This window comes from Palaemon carinicauda, chromosome 43, assembly GCF_036898095.1.
Source record: "Palaemon carinicauda isolate YSFRI2023 chromosome 43, ASM3689809v2, whole genome shotgun sequence".
Taxonomy (NCBI): Eukaryota; Metazoa; Arthropoda; class Malacostraca; order Decapoda; family Palaemonidae; genus Palaemon; species Palaemon carinicauda.
The window spans coordinates 43,592,537-43,607,923 of NC_090767.1; the positions used below are offsets into that span (position 1 = coordinate 43,592,537).

A 15,387-nucleotide genomic window follows, 5' to 3' on the forward strand; every position below is an offset into this window, starting at 1 on the left:
CAGACGTTTGGGACCCGATCCGGGCCAGAGGCGAGGTGGTCGCAGTATCAACCGTAAGAGGGCCGGAATCGCGGCCACCCCGGCTCCGGTCCAGATACTCATTCATTCCATCTTGGCTTTTAGAATTCTCATGTGTGGCTTGCAGGGTGATGAGGGTTGACGCAGTGTTTCTGGTCATAATTGGTGTTGTCAGAACAGGATTGACTTCTTTTGGGGCCACTGTACTCCTCCTTTGATCTCCACTCGTATCTTTTGACGCATACGCCAATCCCTCATCTGCCACAGATGTTACCCTGAGATTTTCGGTTGCAGCTGATCTTGTACCGTCCATCCTTACTCTGCTCAGAGTAGGAGGTACTGCACTTGCTAGGGTTTTTAAATGCTCTGCATATGCTGCAACCTTATGTCTATATTTAAGAGTCTTTCTCTTTGTGCGTACGCTTTCAAGCGTACGCCAAGGAAAAACTCGCTGCACAATACTTTTATTTATGTGGTGGTCATCTTTATTGTCCACCTCGAACTTGATCATAGAGATCTCGTCGTCCGAGGTCCAGTCGAGACGGCCCCCCACATGGCTTTCCTGACTGGCCCCGGTGGGCTCAACAATCATTTTCGGTTTTACCACCTTGCACTCCTCCTCCTCCTTTCCTTTAGCATTTTTCAGTAAGTCCTGATATTGTTTGGACTTACGTTTGCCACTTATAGAGTTCACTGATCTTTCATTCAATACGCACTCCTGTATTTTTGCATTTATAAAAGGATGGCCCAAGTTAGAAACTTCGAACTGGGCCATCAAGTTGAGCTCTTCTGGGGCCCAGGGCTTATTTCGCCGGTCTTCTAGGCGTTTTATGGCCCCCTCGTGAAAATCAAGAGCGTGAGCTCTTCTCTCATGCAGACGCCTGCCTGCGAAGGACTTAAACACCTTACCACAATGGGGGCAGGTGGGAGACCGATCGGTGCTCTCGGCCACGCCTTGGGCACTGTTGGAGGGCCCTTCCAATCGGCTAGTTAATTGGCCGGCGACGGGGGCACTCTGGTTGTGAGTGCTCCCGTTGGCGGAGGGTTGACCCATACGCCGGCTTTCCCCTTCTTCAGGGGTGGAGTGACCAGCAGCCTCTCCCGAGGGATTGGCTGGGCAAGTTGGATCTACTGAATGGCCCCCAAGATCCATACTGCAGGCCCATTGGATTGGTCACTATCAGTAAACTGATCTTGCTTACCCGTCTCGGATCACAGTGGGACGGAACTGGTAACTTAGCAAGGGGGACCTAAGGTTCTTAATTGATCCCCCTCCCCGACTCTCGGTTGCAACTCTCAGAATCCCTGACCAAAGGACTGGTGGAGCGGAACCGCACCAGTTGATAAGGATTGAGGAAACGAAAGCACTCGAAAATGGCGGTTTAAGCCTGTCTAAATGCTCCCGACCACCCCCCCCCCTTTTTTTTTTCTCTGGACTAGCGTTTGCAGGAGAGCAGCACTACTTCACCATTTTCCTGGTCTTACCACGCTCTTGCTCTCCCTGGCTAGTCCTCTTTTCCTACCTCGATGATAGATCCACTGTCACGATGCTAGCTAAGGAAGCGCAGAACCCACTTGATGACGACGAACAGCTGCGCTTCCTCCGGCGTTATATCTCCACTCAACAGGAGTTCGAAGTTCTTGTACTCCTGGAGGAACGTCGAAAGGGTGGTCAATCTTCATGGTCGATGTTCCTACGAAACGTCGCCTCCGCCCGACATGCCCATATAATTTGCGTATATAGACAGTCCTCCTTCCAGAATCTTCACAGTCATCAGGTCCAGGTCTCCAAGTCGTAGCTTCAGCTTCTGGCATAAGCTGACGGTCCCTCGCGACAGTACTCCTCGCCAGTTCCCGGTGATCGCCCTTACTGAGGCTACTGTTGCCGTGAAGGTCTCCACGGCCTCCTTGATGGAAGTGGTGTTATACTTCGCGATTTTCGCGGCATCGAAAGAGTCGAGAGGTCGTACGTTGGCATCTGCGTTGATTTGGCAGTCAATAACGATTGACTCCCGGTCGTTCCAGACAACGAGGTCTGGTTTTCTGAGCCCTTGATTCGTTGGGATGGGGGGTTCATCCACTACATTGTACCCTGCTTCGATGGCCTTCTTCTTGATGGAAGCACTTGATGGAGTCGTGCCTCTTAATCCTCCATGGCTGAACGGCTGGACACGTCTGTTGGATATGGTGCAGGGTAGCGGGGCCGTTGCAACCAAGATCGCAGCGGTTGCTCTGCTGTCTGCCTCTCGCACTCCGGGCCGGGGTTGTTAAAAGTACCAGTTTGAGTTTGAGGGCATTGCAGAATGTTCCCCCTTTCAACAGACTGTTTCCAGCGTCCAACCATTTGGGTCGTAGTCCGAAGGGCGCCTCCCTCAGACCACACCCATCGACAGTCAAGTATAGCCTTTCTCCCCAGTCAATGTTTGCGGGGGCCGGGTGTTGTTCGGCTAACTCAGCAGCAATTCCCGCTACCAAAGGGTCTGGAGATCTGGCTAGTCGATTATAGCAATCATGCAGGGCTTTAGGGATACCCTCGGTAAAGTTGTAAATACCTAGGCCCCCTGCTGCTGAACCTGCATAGAAAGCTCCTAGTGGAGTATCACCGGGCAAGTGCAAGCACATCCGGGTGAACTTCCTTATCTCATTATCAACCCCTTTGAGGTGATACTTTTTCAATTGACCATGGACGGCTATGTGTGATAGCCGTGGTATCAGCACCGTTTTTAAGGCCCAAAACTTCTGCTGAGGCTTCAGAGGCGCTGTCTGGAGGTTCCCCAGTTCCATTTTGGCCTTGCCGATCAATTTCGTCCCGTTCACGTTTGCCACCAGTCCGACGTCTACCCCAAGATATTTGTAAAAGCCGTCAGGACTTGTGACCGGAAGGTGTTGATCTCCATACGTGAAGGGACGGGTATCTACGTACCAGGTCTTCCTTTGGCGATCACCAACGATACCAGCTGTGGCACACTTCCTTAAGCCTGGCTCAAGGCCGAGCTTAGCAGACTCATCCAGCAATCTGGTGACCGAAGATTTTAAACCCTCTCTCGTCTGTGCCACAACCACAATATCATCAGCGAACGCCAGATACTTAATGAGCTCCCCTCTAAGCGTTGCCCCTACGCCTTCGGGGAGTCTCGCAAGTGCATAGTCGAGGGCTAAGTTGAATAGCAAGGGAGATAGAGGATCCCCCTGCATAACGCCTCGAGTAATGTCAATTTCAATCCCAGCTACCTCCGTGCTGATACTCGAATAGAAATTGGCGAGGTACTGGATTGAATTCCTGTCGAGGCCAGCAGCTCTCAAGGTGTCCAGAAGAGCTGGGTGACCAACGGAGTCGAAGGCCTTTTTAAAGTCTATAAAGGCAATATAAAGGCTCTCCGACTTCCTTTTGGCCTCCTTTAATAATTCCTTAAGTAATATAAGGTTGCTACTTACCCCTTCCTCAGCTTTGAACCCTTTTTGCCGAGCTGAGGAGGAGATGCGCTCCGCTAGGCGCTTTGTCAAGATCTTATGCAACCCTCGTGTTGCCACGGATGTCACAGTTATTGGACGGAAGGGTTGTTCTACTCTTTGCCCAATCATGGGTCATAAGTTTTGAGTCAATGATTTTGTTGTAGAGAGTTACAATTTGGTTGTTCGCCGCCGCTCTAAAATCGGCAGCTCTTATGCCGTCCGGCCCCGGCGATGTTTTCAAATTGGTCTTCATTTTGCACCATTCAACATCTTGGACGGTGATCGGGTCCAAAATGGTGCATACTTGGTCTGGTTCCACATAATCAATGGTGCTAGCTGGGCTTGGCCTCCCGAATAGGGAGGTCCAGAACTCCACTGTCCCGGGCGGAAGGGACGGGCTAGCCAGAGGGTCTTTGCCTAGGATGGCATTCTGTGCAACGCGACTTCGGTTCTTGTCCCATGCCCTCTGCGTCGCTGCATACTCTCGCGTCTTCCTAATACGTCGAGGCATATCACTATCCTGTTGTTGACTGGCACTTCTGTTAATCCTGTTCGTGTTATTATTAGGTCTCCTACCAAATATCTCGTCCTTCAGCGAGTTGATCTCCTCAGCCGTAACTTCGTCCTCAGATGAACTACCTTCGCTCTCGCTGGAGGATTGAGATCCATCACTCCCATCTGGGCTGGACGGGGGAGACCCTCCATGGACAGGGACCACGATGGACGAGGCTCCTGCCATGGAGTCATAATATTCATGCATTCCATCCTGGCTTTGGGTATTAATGTCTGTGGCCTCAAGGGTGGTGCTGATTGTCGCCGTGTCGACAGTCAAAATCGGGGTTGTTAATAGTCGGGCACGTCTATTCAGGGCTGCTATCCTCCTTCTAGTATCACCTTCATTATTCATTTTTGACACGGGCGACAATGCGGCATCGGCCTCAGATGGTACCCTCGATTTGGGACAATCGGCCGGCAGCATACTACCTTCCACTTGGGTCCGGGTTAAATTAACCCGACACTCTCGAAGCGGAGGTATTGCACTGGTACAGGTCTTTGACCGCGCATAAGCTGCGACCTTTTCTTTGTACTTAATGGTCTTCCTCTTTGTACGGATACTTTCAAGTGTCCGCCAAGGGAGGACCATTCTCTGGATAGATTTGTTGATGTGGGGGTCATGATTATGTGCCACTTCAAACTCTAACATAGAGTTTTCATCATCGGAAGTCCAACCAAGTTTGCCCCCCACGTGGCTCCCCTGGCTGCTCCCAACTGGCAGAGTATAATTTTGTACCTCCTGGAACTCCTTCTTCTCCTTCATAGTGTCCTTGAGTAAGTCCCGATATTGTTGGGACTTTCTCTTACCGTTAATACTGTCAGTAGATCTTCCTGACAGTACGCACTTGCTGATTTCTTGATTTATGAAGGGATGGCCGTAGTTGGACACTTCAAACTCGGCCATCATCTTTAGTTCTTCGAGGGACCAGGGCTTATTGCGCCGGTCTTCGAGGCGCTTAATTTGTCCCTTATGGTAAGTTTGGGCATGTGCCCGTCTTTCATGCAGACGCCTTCCTGCATACGACTTGAAGATCCTTAAACACGTTGGGCAGACGTGAGATTCTATAGAGGCATCGACCATGCCTTGGGCCACGGTGTTTGGCCCACTTACTCCGCTAGCGGAAGTACCGGCGACAGGAGTGCTCTGAGTTTGAGCACCCCTGCTGGCGTTGGGTTGACCAAATCGCCGGTTTGTCCCCTGGGAAGGGGTGGAGCGACCTACAGCTCCCCCCGAAGGAGAAGCTGGGCGGGTTGAGTCCTCCATGCGATCCGTTGGACCCATAAAATGGGTTTCCGGCAGGTACCACAAGGAGGTGGATCGCTAGTAATCTATAACTCGTAGCGGCTCGGAGTCAGCGAACGCGTCGTCTTTGCCGAGTCATAGTTACTCCCGCCGTTTACCCGCGCTTGGTTGAATCTCTTCACTTTGACATTCAGAGCACTGGGCAGAAATCACATCGCGTCATCATCAGCCATAACCATCGCGATGCTTTGTTTTAATTAAACAGTCGGATTACCCGTGTCCGTGCCAGTTCTGAGCTGGTCGCTAGGCTGCCAGCCGGAGTAATATATACACGTCTCCGTCTGGGGCCTCGCACGGCCCGAGAGCCGCGCTCCGCCCCAAGTCTCGACGCGATTATACTTTGCAGAACCTTGCCCGTTCCGCGGAAGGGCACCCGGTCAGCGAGGTCCGAGCTCGGTCCGCCGGCCAGCCGAAGCCGACCGACAAGACCTCGCCCAGTCCTGCCCCCCGAGACACCCCGCACTCGCTTCCCGGAAAGGCCTGACTGGCCCAACCCTCAGAGCCAATCCTTGTCCCGAAGTCACGGATCAAAATTGCCGATTTCCCTTACCCACATTCATCTATCGACTAGAGGCTCCAAACCTCGGAGACCTGATGCGGAGATGGGTACAGTCTGTGTCGAAACAGGGTCACCACGGGCGAGCGGGGCGCCGACCACGAGGGCCAGCCACCCGCACCCTCCCGGACTCCGACCCGTGTGACTTCCTCACTTGCATCTTTCACGGACTGGCGTTGGTGCACGGGACGACACAAGAACTGTGTCGCTCTACGGCCACCGTGTGGTTTGCTATACCATCACCCCCTTCTCGCTTCATAGGATTTCCGGGGATCACGGGGCCTAAAACAGAAAAGAAAACTATCCCCCGGACCAGACGCCAGTGGACACAAGCCAGATCCCGTTGCCAGGAATCGTCACACACTTGACCCGGCCTCCACCTCAAAGGCAGACACCGGGCCCGTCCGAACACAGGTCACGGAATCATTACCGTATTCCCTTTCGCCACTGCATCCCTTCCAGCTCATAGTATCTATTACGATGACAAGTCGGTCCCTCGCTGGTGGAGGAGCGCCGCGGTGCGGGTCTCTTCACTTCGTCTTTCTCTCGCTTGGACCCGCGGCCACCGGCACACGCTGCCAGCCAGCAGAGGACACCTACTAAACATTATTCTCTCCGTTTAGAGGCCTGGGATCACATGGGACACAGGAACTTTATCCTTGGGCTTAGGCCTGACTCACCCATGTTCAACTGATGTTGACATGGAACCCTTCTCCACATCAGCCAACGAGGCTCTCTTGATTATTTGCTACTACCACCAAGATCTGCAGCAGCGGCGGCTCCAGTCCGGCTCACGCCGAGTCCCTTCGACGCTCACCGCTGCGACCCTCCTACTCGCCGGGGCTTCCATAGCGCCTCTCTCAGCGCCAAAAACAGTGCCCCGGAGGCCGAGTATCGGGAGAATGCTTGAGCGCCATACCATTTTAAGGGCTAGTTGCTTCGGCAAGTGAGTTGTTACACACTCCTTAGCGGATTCCAACTTCCATGGCCACCGCCCTGCTGTCTATAGCAACTAACACCTTTTCGTAGTGTCTACATTAGCATTCCTTTAGGCCCCTTAACTCGTACGTTTGGTTCATCCTACAGCGCCAGTTCTGCTTACCAAAAGTGGCCCACTAGGCACTGTGATTCTTTGCATCATAGAGCTTCACATCTCAAGCAAGCTCCACGTCTCACCCATTTAAAGTTTGAGAATAGGTTGACGGCATTGCACCACCAAGGCCTCTAATCATTCGCTTTACCGGATGAAACTCAACTCTCCGAATGCCAGCTATCCTGAGGGAAACTTCGGAGGGAACCAGCTACTAGATGGTTCGATTAGTCTTTCGCCCCTATACCCAGCTCTGACAATTGATTTGCACTTCAGAACTGCTTCGGACCTCCACCAGAGTTTCCTCTGGCTTCGTCCTCACCAGGCATAGTTCACCATCTTTCGGGTCCCAACGGCTGCGCTCTCAGGTACTTGGCGGCGGACCACAGGTTGAGGGAGCCCGAGAGCCCCCCGTGCCCCGGGCCGCACTACGCCAAGCGGGCCGTCCGCCCAGGCACTGCCGGTACCAGCCCAGGATATTCTCTCAACCTAGCTGGCCCGACAGGCCTCGGCAGACAGGGGATCGGCCTGCCCAAAACAGAGCTCACTTTCATTTCGCCTCCGGGTTTAGATCACCCTTAGACACGCGCACATGTTGGAGTCCTTGGTCCGTGTTTCAAGACGGGTCGGGTGGATTACCAATCACTCTCAGGTGGCGAGAGGCCGCATTTTTCTCTCCGCGGCCTCCTTGCAGTGACCGCCGCTCGGGCCCGGTCAGTACCGTCGTCGGTCATCACCCGCGCCATCAGTCTGAAACGCCCCTCGGAGCCTAAGCAGCGGGTCGCCAACAACTCTACTCGAGGGAGAAATAAGCCCGCAGGCCGCGGCACGACAACCACGGGGCCGCGGCAACTAACTGCGTCGCCGGGTCCTCTCACTGAAAAGCAACTTGAACCGCGGTTGCCGCCTGCACCCTGCCAGCTGAATCCCCTCTTTCGACCTTCACGGTTCCACCCATTTGAGCTTCTAATGGTTTCACGTCCTCTTGAACTCTCTCTTCAGAGTCCTTTTCAGCTTTCCCTCACGGTACTTGTCAAATATTGGACTCGTGGTAGTATTTAGCCGTAGATGGAGTTTACCACCTACTTAGGGCTGCAGTACTAAGCAACCCGACTCAACGGTAAAGACCCCTCCGCCCAAGCTGCCTAAAACCTTTTTACAGGCGCCGCCACACGGGCCTACCACCCTCCTCGGGGCTGCATTCAAGCAATGACTTAGGCGGTGAGCAGCTCGAGCGGTACGGATCCACCGAAACGCAACACCCCTCGACGGCCGGACAGGACCGCGAGGTTATGCGCTGAGCTGGTCCCCTTTCAGTCCCCCTTACTCGGGGAATCCCGGTTGGTTTCTTTTCCTCCGCTTATTAATATGCTTAAATTTGGCGGGTTGTCTCCCCGCGGACGAGGTCTTCAAAAACTCACGCCTTCCAGGGCCCAGACGGAGCAGGACGTCCGGATCAGATAGCGGCGTCGTCCTGGGATTCTGAGGCGGAAGAGCGGCCTTCATTCTTCGGAGTGCAGGCGACTGCTGCAGCCAGCGGCAGGCAGAGCGGCTAGACCAACGTCGTCGTCCTCTCTCGCAAGGACTCCGTCCTTCCGGCGGTGACCGCTCCCCAGGGCAGCGCAGGGGAAGCGGTAGCCGTAGCTGCTTTACTACTCGCTGCTACTGCTGCTGCGCCACCTGCTTGCTTCTCCGTGTCGACGGCACCCTCTCTCCCAAGCGCAGCACCGTTCATCAAAAGGCTCTCTCTCCCACTTCGTCCTCCGGACAACAGCTCACCTTTGTTCCTTCCTTCCTTCCTTCCTCCCTTCCTCCCTCGCACCAACGGACGGGGTCCCTCCCAGCAGCGCTCGCAAGAAAATGATTCTCTTCGACCCACTGCTCTCTCTCGGGATGAGGCCAGTCTCGTCACCCGCCCGAGTGCACCAGAGGGGGGGCGGCCCTTCGTCCTTCCATCTTCTGCTCTCGCACAGACACAGATGGCAGGAGGAGCTGGCCGCGAGCCCGGCACTCAAACAGATGCTGCTTCCTTCTCACGAAGCCACGAAACATGACCCGGGACAAGACCCGAACGCTGCTTAGGCACTCAGGATAGGTACCCTGGATGGCCTCTGCTTCTCTTCACCTTAGAGCAGGATTGTCCACCGTAGTCCCAGACACCAGGCCACCGCGCCGCCGCCGCCAGCTGGGAACAGCCAGCCGGACAGCAGCAGCAGCAACGGGGCCCAGTCCAGGGACACGGCGACATTTCACACTTGAGGGAACGGACCGCCAGCCCACAGAAATAGTGGGCGGCGGCCCGACATCCCCATATCGCCACGGCTCACGCTAGCCGCGGCCGCCCCTTCCAGCGGCGCGTGCCTCCGGCCGGCCACACACACTCGCCGCCGCTGCCAGCCGGGGCCTGCCGCAGCAATACCCTTCACCAGGATGGATGCTTAACAGACACTCGTCCGGGAGTGGCGAAGACACTGGTCAGTGCCCTCGCCGCAATGTGCGTTCAACTGGTCGATGCATCTCATAATCTTACGATTCACATGCCGACACGCATTTTGCTGCGGTCTTCATCGACCCACGAGCCGAGCGATCCACCATTAGAAGTTGTTCAGATTGGAAATTATTACAAAAACATGGGCTAAGCGTGACTTCCATCACGGCCCGCCACGGACATGCCAGCGTGGCTGGCCGTGCTTCTCTCTCTCTCTCTCCGACCGTCATCACTACGGGGACAGTAGTACTCGACGTCGTCTCCGGCCAGCGGCGTAACCCCGCCTAAAGCGTGCCGCACCGCGCCGCCACCTCTTCCTTCTCTCTGGCGACGCGGACGACAGTGGCTCCACAGCCCTCGAGACGTCTTTGTACTGACTGCCCCCCCTCCACCAAAAACCACCTCTAGAGCCCCACACTAGCTCTCCATCTGGCTCCGCGCGCCCCAGGGCAGCACAGCTGAGCCATCCATCAGTAATGATCCTTCCGCAGGTTCACCTACGGAAACCTTGTTACGACTTTTACTTCCTCTAAATGATCAAGTTTGGACATCTTTCCGGCCCGTCCAGGCGAGTCGACGGAATCCCATTGCTGGGAGAAACCCGCCGCCCCAGTTCAAGACCACCCCCCAGATGCTGAAGCCTTGATGAGGATGGGGGGCTTAGGGATTAGCAGCTGGGCTCTAATGAACAGTGGGAACTACTTCCCATTGGACCTCGGTGCTCAGCTGTCGATCCAACTAAATCTGTCAGCACTTTCTCTTTTACTTTTGATAATTTCTTTTTTCTCCCATCTCTTCCTTTTGGGCTCGATATTGTTGACGACTTTGGCATGTTCGATTTTACTTTGGATGCTGCTTTGGATTTGGCAGAGTGTGGGATGGACTGCATTCCATCTCAACCTGTGCCAATTTAGACGCCATCACCCTCTGGCAGATCCCATTGGGTGCAGACCAAGTCTGTTAAGAGTCGGGCTCCAGTGATCCGATCTTAAGTCACCCATATTTGCGGGTAATGGGTGACGCCAGGCATTGGAGTCGACGGTGGGAGGGGCTAACTACCCCCACTGACCAGTGTACGCCCACCTTAAGAGAGGCAGCCCCTCTCTAATAGAGGACTGGTCCCCGCTGAAGCCTCTTCTCGTGTTGGGCCACATGGGATAGGAGGACTGACATCCTCCGATAAGAGGTGGATAACCCGGCTTGCTTTTTCAAAAAAACCCAACACCTCTGTTGACGACCTGGAAAATACAAACATGGACCTCGGTACAGACAGCTCCAACTCGGGTTCTAACATTGTAACGTTAGAACCTTATTCACGTCATGTGAATAATAAAACGCTAGAGAAGAAAGAGAGAGTGAAAAATGATGACAGTACAGAAAAATATAGAAAAGTAGAAGTATTACCTGGTCACTATGAAGTAGTGAATTATGAAAATTTTTTTATCTTGGAATTTGAAAACGGAAGAAATGAGCGTATAAATGTTTTTAAAGCTAATAGGGAAATAGTTACTTTATGTGGAGGGCAGCCAAAAATTTTACCCCAGGGAAATGGAAGTCTCTTGATAGAGACACTGTCCCCATTACAAGGTGAAAGGTTAAAAACACTTACAACATTGAATGGTCATAGCGTAAAATGCGTTTCGCACCCTACTTTCAACCAGAGTAGAGGTGTGATATATGCTCCAGAATTGTTGGATATAGAGGAGAAAGAAATAGAGGATGAACTGAAAAATCAAGGAGTAGTTAAAGTAGTCAGAATGAGAAAGAGAGTTGGAGAACAACGTATCCCTCTTGCTACTCTGATTATAACATTTGATCAATGCCGATTACCAAATGTTATAAAAGCTGGATGGCTATCTTTGAAGGTAAAACCATATATCCCGTCACCATTGCGATGTTATCATTGCCAAATGTATGGCCATTTAAGCCAGAAATGTAAAGAAAAACTAAACAATAAGCCAGCTATTTGTGCCAACTGTGGAAAAAGTAGTCATGGAGTATGCATAGAAAACCCTAATTGCATACATTGTGGGGAAGCACACCCAGCTACATCTAAAAGCTGTGTAAAGTTTATTTTTGAAAAAGAAATCCAGGCCATTAGGACCATGGAAAGGGTTACTTTTAAAGAGGCTCGTAAAAGAGCTCTTGAAAAGCAAATAAGACCAGGGCAACCTTTTTCAATGGTTCTGAAGAAAAACTTGCCAAACCACACAGACGAAAATTATATCTCTACTTCTAAGATAAAGAAACAAATGAAAGTAGTTAAAGAGGTTGAAAGTCCCATCGAAAATCTATATCCAGAAATTTTAGAAAAATCAAAACGGATACTTAAAGATCTGAAAATTATTCAAAAGCCAACTACTCCGATTTTAAACAATAGTACAAACCTCTCGCAGGCCGTGTCCTTGCCTGATCTGATGGAGGTTGCACTCGAAACCAATTTACCTGGTGAACCCGTAGTGGGGAAGGTGCAAAAACCTGACAGATCACAACCTTTTAATCGGAAAAGAGAGAGACCTCCCTCCCTCTCTCCTCCTACCATAAGAAACATTAAAGTCACGACTTCCAATAAATATGATATCTTGTCTGCTGATGTTTCTGAACAACTAGAAGGTAAATTGAACCAATCAGAAATTCAAGTTGAGGTCCACCATCCTCCTCAACAATTAGACCAAAAGGACACAAAGAAAAAGAGAAACACAAAACCCACTATATCAAGATCCTCTCTAGAGTTACCTCCGGGAAATATTGTTAGATCAAATATTGCCAATGGGAAGACTTCATCTAAGGTGTCTTCCAAAAAATAAAACATAGTTTTTTCCTCCATTCTGCAATGGAATTGCCAGGGTTTAAGGGCGAAATATGAACAACTTAAGCTCCTCATACGTGAGCACTCCCCTATAACAGTATGTCTACAAGAAAGCAAGCTCGATGCTAATACTCCTTGTCCTCGAGAGTATGTTAGCTATAGGACACCATATGATCAACGAGCAGGGAGCCATGGGGGAAGTCTTGTATACGTTCGTCGAGATGTTCCCCAAATATCTTTGTCTATCTGTACCCCTCTGCAGGCAGTGGCTGTACAGATTGATATAGGGAGAAAATACACAATCTGTTCTCTTTACTTGCCTCCAAATGATAACATCTCATATGATAATATAGTAGAGGTGATTAAACAACTCCCACAACCCTTTCTCTTACTAGGAGACCTTAATAGTAGACATCCTTTATGGGGTGATGTTTTAGCAAATGCAAGGGGTAATATTATATCGTCAATTTTGGAGAATGAAGATGTCGGACTCCTCAATACAGGAGAGCCCACACATTTTCATGTACAGACAGGTACCTTGTCCTGCATTGACCTATCAGTCGCAAGCTCTAACTGTCTTCTCGATTTTAATTGGAGAACATTAGATGATTGGCATACTAGTGATCATGCACCAATCATTATAAACACCAACAATGGTCCACCTTTACAAAGATCACCTCGATGGAATCTTGATAAGGCGGACTGGAATAGATTTCGGGAGTTAAGTGAAATTGAAGGAAATGCAGAACAGTTTGAAAGTGTTGATGATGCCATAGACTTACTTAATGGAACTCTTCACACAGCAGGAGTGAATTCCATTCCCAAAACAACTGGGATATTCAGACGACGACCAGTCCCCTGGTGGTCATTAGAACTAACTGCCCTGCATAGAGCCACAAGAAAGTCTTTAACTCGATTGCGCATGCGCCGTAATGAGGAGAATTTAGTCATATACAAGAAATGTAGAGCACAGTTCCGCCGTGCCATGAAAGAAGCTAGGCGCCAGTCTTGGATGTCCTTTGTTTCCTCCATTAACAGTAGAACACCAACATCATCTGTGTGGAGGAAAGTCAAAAAGATAGCAGGCAAATTCACCCCAAACCCACCACCAGTGTTAAAGATAAATGGCAAGTATATGACTGGAGCAACCGAAGTTAGCAATGCCCTGGCTGACCATTTCTCAAATATATCGTGCAAGTGTGAAGCAGCTCCTGGTCACCGGTATAGGAGCAATGAAGAAAAGAAAGTTTTAAACTTCGCAACAAGAAAGCAAGAGTCATACAATTCTCCTTTTACTGAAAGAGAATTTGATTCTGCTCTTGCTACTTGTAACGATACAGCCCCTGCACCCGATGGAATTCCATATGCAATGATTAAACATGTACCTTTTAATACAAAGTTATTTATTTTAAGCATTTTTAATAGAATATGGCATGATCATAGTTATCCAAGTGTTTGGGAACTAGCCAATATTTTAGCCTTTTTAAAACCCGGTAAGGACAAGTTTTTAGCAGCAAACTACCGACCTATTGCATTGACATCTTGTTTATGTAAAATCATGGAGAAGATGGTCAACGCAAGACTGATTTGGTACCTTGAAAAGAAGAATATTTCATCACCCATTCAATGTGGATTCAGGAAAATGCACTCAACGACTGATGTGCTGATACAACTTGAGTCCTCCATTTGTGAAGCCTTTGCTTCCAAACAGCACCATGTGACAGTTTTTTTTTATCTTGAAAAGGCATATGATACCACATGGAGATACGGTATACTTAAAAGAATCCATGAGTGCGGATTGAGAGGTGAGCTACCACTATTCATCCAGTCATTTCTTTCACATAGAGTTTTCCAAGTGAGAGTTGGGGAAGCTCTATCACAGAGTAAGTGCCAGGAAGAAGGAGTTCCTCAGGGGAGTGTGCTGAGTGTAACCCTTTTTGCACTAGCAATTAATGGGATATCCTCAGTCATTCCCCGGGATGTTCTCGCAACATTATTTGTGGATGATCTCTCCATATCATTTGCTGGGGCCAGAATGGCAATGGTTGAGAGAAAAATCCAACTCTCTATTGATAAAATTATCCATTGGGCCGATATGAATGGATTTAAGTTCTCAACAAGTAAAACTACAATTGTCCATTTCTGTCGTATACGGGGAGTACATCCAGACCCGGATATATACATCAAAGGTCAACGGATCCCATGTGCAAGTGAAGCAAAATTTTTAGGGTTGATATTTGATTGTAGCCTTACATGGGTTTCTCACTTAAAAGCATTAAAAGCTAAATGTGTTGAAGCTATGAATCTTTTAAAAGTCTTGTCCCATACGTCATTGGGGGCAGACCGCAATACAATTTTAAAATTATACAAGGCCTTGATATTTTCCAAAATTAGTTATGGTTGTGAGGTATATTCTTCAGCCACCCCAAGCCGGTTAAAAATACTAGATTCAATACATCATGCTAGCATTAGATTGTCCACAGGAGCCTTTAGAACCTCCCCTATCACAAGTCTCCTTGTTGATGCTGGGGAGTTGCCTCTGGACCTTTACCGGATGTCCTCTATTATTCGGTATTGGTTTAGATTGCAAAGACTCCCTAATTCTTCAGCCTTTCAGACTGCAAGCCTTGTAAGGCACTCAACCTACTTTGAGTTGCACCCAAAATCTCCTCAACCTTTTGGGTTTCGGGTTAACCAATTATTAAACAATCTGGATATAATTAGAAATAAGGTGCTTCCATTCAAGGTATCATCAACGCCTCCATGGAAATTACCTGACATATCTTTTTGTAAATACTTTATTGGAGTTAAGAAGAATATGACTGACTTAGAATCCAGGTCTCTTTTTATGGAACATGTCGAAGAACATAGGGGATCGACTTTTATATATACTGATGGCTCCAAATTTGATGCTGGCGTTGGATTTGGAGTACATAGTAATGATTTTAATTGTAGAGGTGCACTTCCTCTAACAGCTTCCATATTTACTGCCGAACTGTATGGCATATTAACCGCTATTGAGAAAATAGCTTTGGAAAAGGAGGGTAATTTTACAATTTTTAGTGATGCAAGGAGTGTTCTTCAAGCTTTAGAAGTTTTTAATTCTAGTAACCCT

General features: G+C 49.8%; 1 protein-coding gene, 1 long non-coding RNA gene and 1 other non-coding gene across 3 annotated transcripts in view; all 3 read right to left on the reverse strand.

Annotated features, from left to right (window-relative positions):
• Nucleotides 1–1,171, reverse strand: part of LOC137633824 (uncharacterized) — a 2,292-nt gene extending 1,121 nt beyond the window's left edge. Inside the window, exon 1 of the mRNA XM_068366066.1 lies at nt 1–1,171. This exon is cut by the window's left edge and continues 1,121 nt beyond it. Coding sequence (XP_068222167.1) covers nt 1–1,171 — 1,171 coding nt within the window.
• Nucleotides 1,172–7,766: 6,595 nt separating this feature from the next.
• The window catches only part of LOC137633931 (uncharacterized), a 217,890-nt gene continuing 210,269 nt past the window's right edge, over nt 7,767–15,387 (reverse strand). Inside the window, exon 2 of the long non-coding RNA XR_011042357.1 lies at nt 7,767–7,882. This is a non-coding gene — a long non-coding RNA (uncharacterized lncRNA). The remainder of the gene's footprint in view (nt 7,883–15,387) is intronic.
• LOC137634044 (5.8S ribosomal RNA) lies at nt 9,419–9,578 on the reverse strand. The gene has a single exon (XR_011042440.1). It is a non-coding gene; the product is annotated as a 5.8S ribosomal RNA (ribosomal RNA).